Raw genomic sequence first — 8,692 nt, forward strand, 5'->3', positions numbered from 1 at the left:
AGAATCTGGGGGCAGAGATGGGGGGCATGATACTGGGGGCAGAGATGGAGGGACATGAATCTGGGGGCAGAGATGGGGGGCATGATACTGGGGGCAGAGATGGGGGGCATGATACTGGGGGCAGAGATGGAGGGACATGAATCTGGGGGCAGAGATGGGGGACATGAATCTGGGGGCATGATACTGGGGGCAGAGATGGAGGGACATGAATCTGGGGGCAGAGATGGGGGGACATGAATCTGGGGGCAGAGATGGGGGGCATGATACTGGGGGCAGAGATGGGGGGGACATGAATCTGGGGGCAGAGATGGGGGGACAAGAATCTGGGGGCAGAGATGGGGGGCATGATACTGGGGGCAGAGATGGGGGGACATGAATCTGGGGGCAGAAATGGGGGGCATGATACTGTGGCAGAGATGGAGGGACATGAATCTGGGGGCAGAGATGGAGGGACATGAATCTGGGGGCAGAGATGGGGGGACATGATACTGGGGGCAGAGATGGGGGGACATGATACTGGGGGCAGAGATGGAGGGACATGAATCTGGGGGCAGAGATGGGGGGACATGAATCTGGGGGCAGAGATGGGGGACATGAATCTGGGGGCAGAGATGGAGGGGACATGAATCTGGGGGCAGAGATGGAGGGACATGAATCTGGGGGCAGAGATGGAGGGACATGAATCTGGGGGCAGAGATGGGGGGACATGAATCTGGGGGCAGATATGGAGGGGACATGAATCTGGGGGAAGAGATGGAGGGGACATGAATCTGGGGGCAGAGATGGAGGGGACATGAATCTGGGGGCAGAGATGGAGGGGACATGAATCTGGGGGCAGAGATGGGGGGGACATGAATCTGGGGGGCAGAGATGGGGGATATGAATCTGGGGGCAGAGATGGAGGGGACATGAAACTGGGGGCAGAGATGGAGGGGGGACATGAAACTGGGGGCAGATGAAGGGTGTATATGTAAACAGATAATTTTCTTTTATGAAACTAACAAAATCTCAGAGAACAAGGCTGACTGATCACCACTTATCTAAAAAAAAGATTGAAAAAAATTATAACAAATAAATGTTTAGTTTTTAATTGCTGTATTTTTGTTAAATATATGTTGCTGTTACATATTACTACTTCATATCTTGTTTTCATGACTGCTGTTAAAATACATGTGTGACATTAGCTGCTGAGTGCGCCCCTCGCAACAACCTCTTGTTACTCATGTGGCCCTCGGGGTACCCTGAGTTTGACATGCCTGGTCTATGGGATCCTTGTGCTTTTACAGCACAGCGCTTGTAATTGCATTTGTCTTCTGTTCGGGGGGGTCTCCATGCGGACTCTCCCCGGATGGAATACAAAAGCAGATGTGAACAGAGCACAAGTCTCAGGTAGCTTTTGTCGATCACCAGAATTGTGAGCATGTTATGACTGATGCACAGCTTTGTCCCATAGGGAAACACTAAGGTTGTGGTAATAATATATATTTTTACGGCGGCTGCTTGCCTATTGTCATGGGTTCTCTTTTGTCTAGCATAAATCGAGCACTTCGGGATCTCACTTTTATATATTTGTTACTTTTAATACAGGAATCCAGTTGAAAAAAGTACAAGAGCAGCGCGAACAGGAAGCCAAACGGGAACCAGTGGGGAATGACGTAGCGACAATCCTGTCCAGACGCATCGCCGTGGAGTACAGCGACTCTGAGGATGATTCTGAGTTTGATGAAAATGACTGGTCTGACTGAGCCCACCAAGCAGATGTAAATGACCTCCTCCCAGGACATGGGTCGCTGTCAGAGATGGCCGCCCACCCAGTCCTTCATAAAGTATTTCTCCGACTAATGGTTCTGCATGGAAAAGTGCGATGGAGTCCATGACAAGCATGAATAATATTAAGAGTCTAGTCTGTATGTAACATAAGTAACAAGGCCACGGCACGCCTTAGCTAACTGTGCAGACGGATATGGGGGATTTTGTAGCCAATGTTTTTTTTATTTGTAAGTGGAAACTCAGGGACATAATAAGATAGTATTTGACTGGAAGAGGATGTAGGATCAGGTGCAGAACTTACAGGGGTCGGTTCTGTATATTAACCGCTAGTGGGATCTTACAGGTAAGTACAAAATGATGCAGTAGTGGAAAATGTCACAACGTCTAACAATTCACTGCTGAGAACACGAAGGCACAAAGTCTCACAATGTGGGGAACACTAAGGCACAAAGATGACCATAGACACAAAGATAAAATTGTCCATTCAGGTGCTTCACATCCAAGGAAATGGTTTCCATCAGACAAAATACTTAGTCTCGTGACCTATGGCGGCAAGGAGACACCCATCATGCATGGCAGAATGGTAGGATTACCTCTATGGAGTAGGTTCCCGTATACTAAGGAACATTGTCAAGCAAGCTTACAAAAATTTCACATGGTCAGATAATCTTGAGGTAATTTGTCACTGTGGACTCTTAAGGTGGTATACCATAGATTACGGCCATTTTTAATAGGAAAACGTGAGGAAGGCGCTGCCACAGATTGAAGCTTATCTGTGAGAACAAATAAATCAGACATTGAAATCCAACACGCCAGACGCTTCTTTTCCAAGACATCTGGGACACCCCATAAACCTGGGGGTCATGGGGTTAGACTCAGGTGTATGGATATAAAATGGGGCACGTGGTTACTTACTAATGGTGTGAGGCACATTGAGTTAGTAAAGTAATAACCCCATGTGTCTTACATTATTATAGCAGTCCCATGTACCTTACATTAGTCCCTATTGTACTTAACATGACATGCATGGGGATCATGTGCCCACCTTATGTATGGGAGAGTGATTATAAGATAACATGAGGCTCCTAGGCTGATGTAAGAAACATGGAAGTGCTAAGTTAGTAACCTCATGCAGATTGCGCTCGCAAAAAGATCCCATTAATTTCAATGGGAGTTAGGATCGTATACGCCGCGTTATTTTGTGGCCGCAAAATCACGGCCGCAAAATAACGCAGCGTATACGATCCTAACTCCCTTTGAAATGAATGGGAGCATTTTGAGTGCATCATCTCTAGGCACATGTATACGTGCCAGATTGCGCTCCACTTTCCTCCGTGTGAAATCACCCTTAGGATGCCTGTACATGTTGGGACTGAACTGTGGTAACCACTGGCAGTTTAGAAGGATTTTCCAGCCCCAAAGGGCCTTCTACATGTGTCAAATAATGGCCGAACCATGTGTTGATCATAACCTTTATGCAGGCCCAAAAATCACTGTTGTTGGCAACAAATATTCCCCTGTAGACTACTGAAAATATGCAAACTGCATGGAGATAAACAATTGTATTAATAGTTCATTCCCACGCTGTTTGCATCGGGCCATGTGAAAATCTCATTAAACATGCGTTAATTTGTGTTATGGGCAATGGGGGTTCATGCTGGGCAGAAATCTTCTCCTGTAAGGCCTCGTGCACAGTCCGTGCATTCATTTCTATTGCTCCATATACAAGGCCTTGTATTTTAACAGTCTCATGGCAAAAGAAGGTCCTGTTCCTGTCCATTTTGCAACCCATGCTCACTGACATCAGTGAATGCGGCCATGGAGTCACAGCGGCACACAGATGTCATCCATGTGTGTTTAATCATGGCGTAGCTACATGTGCACGGCCTTGTTCATGTAGCCCAAGAGTCCAAGTAGGAAAGTAGAGAGGATTTGCACAGATTGGCATTGCTCTCTTTCCTGTCACAGCCCATTGACCCTAAGGGCCTATTCACACGGAGTAAATGCGTTTCGGGTTTTGCGTGCCGCGTTTACTCCGTATGAATAGGCCCTAAGGCTGAGGCCCCACGTTTCAGAAACCAAGCTTTTTTTTTTTTTTTTTGCAGATTTTGCTGCAGTTTTTTGAGCCAAAGCCAAGAATGGCTACACAAGGAATAGGAAATATATAGGAAACCCTTAAACTTCTATCTTCTGGTCAATCCACTCCTGGCTTTGGCTCAAAAAAACGCAGCAAAATCTGCAACAAAAAAAGTGGCGTTTCCAGAAAGTGGGGCTCTGGCCTAAAAGTGTAATAGTGACCTTTTTCTTCTCACCATCTTACCAAATATACTGTACAGAGGAGGAAGGGGTTCTAATAAGGGGTGAGAAAATGAACACTTGCACATCACCCCCTGTGCCTAGACCGTACGTTTACTCCGTAACTGGAATTTGACTGGATCACAGTTGTTTTTTTTTGTTTTTTTTATGAAAACTAATATTTGATTATGTGAAGATATGTTCATGTGTGGACTTAGCACATCTAGAACTTTTCATTTTTAGAGAGTTGTTGTGCCTCAGGGTCAGACTTTTAGCCGCAAACATTTTTTAGCTTTTTCTTTTGTTAAAAATAAAATCTATTCAGTTTGATGCAAAACTGCACGAAGACGCCCATATCTATAGAGTGGAATTCACGGATAGAAAATGTGGGTATCAGATCATTTTTATGTTAAATTTAATTTTTAATTTTTCTTTTTTTTTCATCGTTCAGACTTTGTGTATGTCAAATGTAAAAAAAATAAAAAAAATTCCCCTGCAAAATGGTAAAATGTGAATTAAACTATATTGAATACATATGGAGGAGATTTATGAGACTATCTAATAGAAGAGCTGTCTTTGTTGCCCCTAACGACCAATCACAGCGCAGCTTTCATTTCTTCTAGTGCTCTGGGAGAATGATAGCTGCGCTGTGATTGGTTGCTAGGGGCGACAAAGACAGTTCTTCTTTTAGACAGTTTAATAAATCTGTCCTGTTGTATTTTTTTGATAAAAATTTAGATTTTTCCAATTTGCAGGTTCCAAGCCAATGAATCCATTTTGTTTTTTACAAAATGGCCGCTTTTACAGTCTATTACTTATGAGCAAGTGACTATATAGTTATATGAATAGATCTGTTATTAGTTTTTTGAAGTTTTTTTGTAATTAAAGGGGTTTCATGAGATTGGAAATGACGGCTTCTGTCTTCTAGGAAGGGCACCATTATTGTCCGTAGGCTATGCCTGGTATCGCAGCTTCCATCAAGTGAATGGAGCTGAACTACAGATACCAGACTACCATTAGAGAAGAGTAACGCTGGAAGATGGCGGCCCTGTCTAATCTCACACATCCCCTTTAACCATAACCTTTAACGTCATGAAACATGTATGGATTTCAGTGCTATGCTGTTTTTTTTATGATAAAAACTGTGAAAACTGTAAAACTTTGTGTTGGATTATGTTCAGCCTGTGGAGTGCAAAATACTGTGATCATATTTAGCAGATTTTTCAGAAAAAAAACTTTGTAATACTAATTTTATGGTGAATAGCATAGATTTTAATTTAATTTATTATTTTTATTCATATTTTTGTTAAAAAAAAAAAAAAAATTAGGTTACGGTAATGTCAGGAAATATAACTGCCATTGTCAGCAAGTTTTCTAGATTTAATGCCTGTTTATTGTCCCTAGTGCACAGTGAAGAAATGCATTCAGTGACTTTCCTCAAAAGCATCCGCCTCTACATGTCCTTATCAATGTGCAGTAATATACACGCCCACTGAATTCAGCGCACTGTCAGCTGTCCCGGTATGCGCCTGGTGTCCGAGATATCAGTCGTGTTAGTTTTGGCACCAATATCCCTCCACTGTCAGAAAGGCAGGCTTTACGGCCTAGTGTCATTGCCGAGTAGTATCACTGCCGAGTAGTAAGGAACGTCCCCCGGAAAGTACATTCCTCACTGCTTAGAGGGCGTTCACACTACCGTCAGTGTCCGACAGGTAGTGTCCGCTCTTAGTGTCCGTTCAAAATCTGGCACGGACATTAGGAGCGGACACTAGCTGTGTCCGTGACACCTGTCATTCATTTAAATGGCGATCGGGTGCGTTCTTTTGCACTCCGTGCCCTTCCTTCACTGTCCGCTTGTAAAGATGTCCGACTTTTCAAGCGGACAGAAAAAACCTACATGTCGGGTTTTTCTGTCCACTTGAAAAGTCAGACATCTTTACAGGCGGACAGTGAAGGACAGGCACGGAGTGCAAAAGAACGCACCCGATCGCCATTTAATTGAATGACAGGTGTCACGGACACAGCTAGTGTCCGCTCCTAATGTCCGTACGAGATTTTGAACGGACACTAGGAGCGGACACTACCTGTTGGACACTGACGGTAGTGTGAACGCCCCCTTACTGATGACTAGGCTATAAAGTCCGCTTTTCTGACAGCAGAGAGCTATTGGTGCCGAAACTAACACCACTGATATCTTGAGCACTGGGGCACATACTGGGAAAGCTGAATTCAGCACACTGTCAGCTCACCGCACATCTCTGCGGACATGAAAGATCTCACTATCTTTAAAGCGACTAGATATACTATAAAGTGTAAGTCCAATTATTAAACAACCTTTCATACAGGACTATAAGAAACTTATGAATAATAAAAAAAAATTGCAATATATCTTATTAAGGAAAAATGCTTTTATCCCTGTTTATCAGGATACTTTCCTCAATCACATAGGATAGTTGCTGGCCGAACAATCAATGCTGACGGCTAACTCGCCAAACACCCCACAGCTATGCACTTCTGACCGAGCAGTTCATGTAGCAGAGAGGAGAAAGCCATTGAAGAAATTGCCATATAAAGACTTCAAAGCCATGTATTCTCCCCTAGAAATTTTGGAAAGAGGTATACATATTAGGTTTCCTGGTTGGGAAAAGGAAAATGTGCCTCTAGCGCCACCAGTTGAAAGGCAGCTTACTGTAAATCAATGCCGATTTTTAAATCTACTCCAAAAGGAAGAGTTACCTATAGTAAGATAAGGGGGAGAGAGAGACAATAAATGACATACTAGCTGGCAGCCGATAACTACCTCCTCCTCCTCTCTCCATAGACGTCTATGTGTGAGACTGCCCAGCTGTTTTTACTCTCTAAATACTGGTTTTATTAGTGATAACAGACTGATCCAATGGAGGGAGTGGGGAAAAGCAGCCTGATAATTGGAGAAAGAAGCATTTTTCTCTAATAAAATATATTACAAAGTTTCTTCTATTCACCTGTACTTGTCATTTATAATCGGTTTTCGTAATAGATATATGCTTTAAATATTAGATTTTCAAACTGCACTATAAGAAATGTACTAAGACATACCAATGAACGGAATTGCAAGGCAGTCATAGGGAGTTTCTATTATATTTTTCAGCACTTTTGGCAGAATAGTGAGCAGTCAGAATTTTGCAGTTTGCCCGGGTCGTGGGCCATTACAGATATCAACCATTTCTAAGGGGGCCTTAAGGATGGGACACCAGCATAAAAACCTGACATCGGAGCTGGAAAATATTCCTCCTTATTGTCGGGTCCAGTAGTTGAGCAGAACAGGCCAGCGTTACTCAGTGACAACCCTAAGGACACTAACAATTCACATGTAAATCATATAGGACTTTATAATTCATGTGTTTTCACTGCCCTAGATCTAACTGTTGATCTGTCCTTAGGATTGGTCATCATTTAAAGATCGTGAGGGGTCTAACACCCGGACCCCTGGCTGATCAGCTGTTTGAAGAGGCCTTGACATAAACACTGCCTCTTTGGTACTTACCAAGCACAACTCTGTACATTTATGCAATGCCTGTGCTTCTTATTGCAGCCGAGCCAATTCACTTGAATGGGACTGAGCTGCGATCAGGTCATGTGACTGGTGAACATGATGTCACGTGGTCAGTGAAGCTAAATTGCCACACTCATAATATACATCTATATAACACAATATGTTTAAAGTGGTTGTACTATTAAAATTTAGTGTCCAGGGTTGCTAAAGATTAAACAAACTTTTTTCCAGAAACAGCGCCTCTGTTGTCCATAGGTGATGTCTGGTAATGCAGCTCAGTCCTGTTCACTTGAATTGAGCTAAGTTGCAATACCAGACGCAGCTGGTATATAAGAGTGGCGCTGTTTCTTGAAGATTGCTGATTATTAGTGAACCAACAGGCTTTCTGGTCAATATGACTGCCATTCTCAGAGCTGGTATTACTGGACGAAATGTCAAATAAATATATGTATAATTGTATTACAGATGATGGCGCAATGCGCTCAAGTCACTACTGATTCCTGCCATGGTTTTACTACTGTATGTTGTATAAAAGGGCTAATTTTTACTGTATTTAGTAATTGAGCGATTAGTATAAACCTGTAAATCATTGTTATGATAGGTATACAATGGAAATAAATGTTTCATAGACAAAGTCCTTCCCTGTATGTATTTCATGTATTCATAGGATTATACACCGGGGAACATTTTCAGGTGTCATCACACAAACCAAGTCCATATCTAAAAGGAACCTGTCACCTTAAGGGTGCATTCACACTACGGAACGCCGGCGTGTATCACAGCCGTACACGCCGGCGTTACAGCAGGGCTGCCGGACACTTCCCATTCATTTCTATGGGAGCCGGCATGCGAGCGCTCCCCATAGAAATGAATGGACTGCTTTTTTCCATTCATTTCTATGGGGAGCGCTCGCATGCCGGCTCCCATAGAAATGAATGGGAAGTGTCCGGCAGCCCTGCTGTAACGCCGGCGTGTACAGCTGTGATACACGCTGGCGTTACGTAGTGTGAATGCACTCTAATACATTTACATATGTCATGTGTATAGCATAGGGCGTGTTCACACCTGTGCCTGTGCGCATTTTAGGCAATC

General features: G+C 43.4%; 1 protein-coding gene across 1 annotated transcript in view; it reads left to right on the forward strand.

Moving 5' to 3' along the window:
• WASF3 (WASP family member 3) overlaps window positions 1-2,742 on the forward strand; it is a 35,782-nt gene extending 33,040 nt beyond the window's left edge. Inside the window, exon 9 of the mRNA XM_075265963.1 lies at window positions 1,588-2,742. Within this exon, the coding sequence (XP_075122064.1) occupies window positions 1,588-1,745 (158 nt within the window). The 3' untranslated portion in view covers window positions 1,746-2,742. The remainder of the gene's footprint in view (window positions 1-1,587) is intronic.
• The last annotated feature ends 5,950 nt before the right edge of the window (window positions 2,743-8,692 follow it).

The sequence above is a fragment of the Leptodactylus fuscus genome, chromosome 2, assembly GCF_031893055.1.
Source record: "Leptodactylus fuscus isolate aLepFus1 chromosome 2, aLepFus1.hap2, whole genome shotgun sequence".
Lineage (NCBI taxonomy): Eukaryota > Metazoa > Chordata > Amphibia > Anura > Leptodactylidae > Leptodactylus > Leptodactylus fuscus.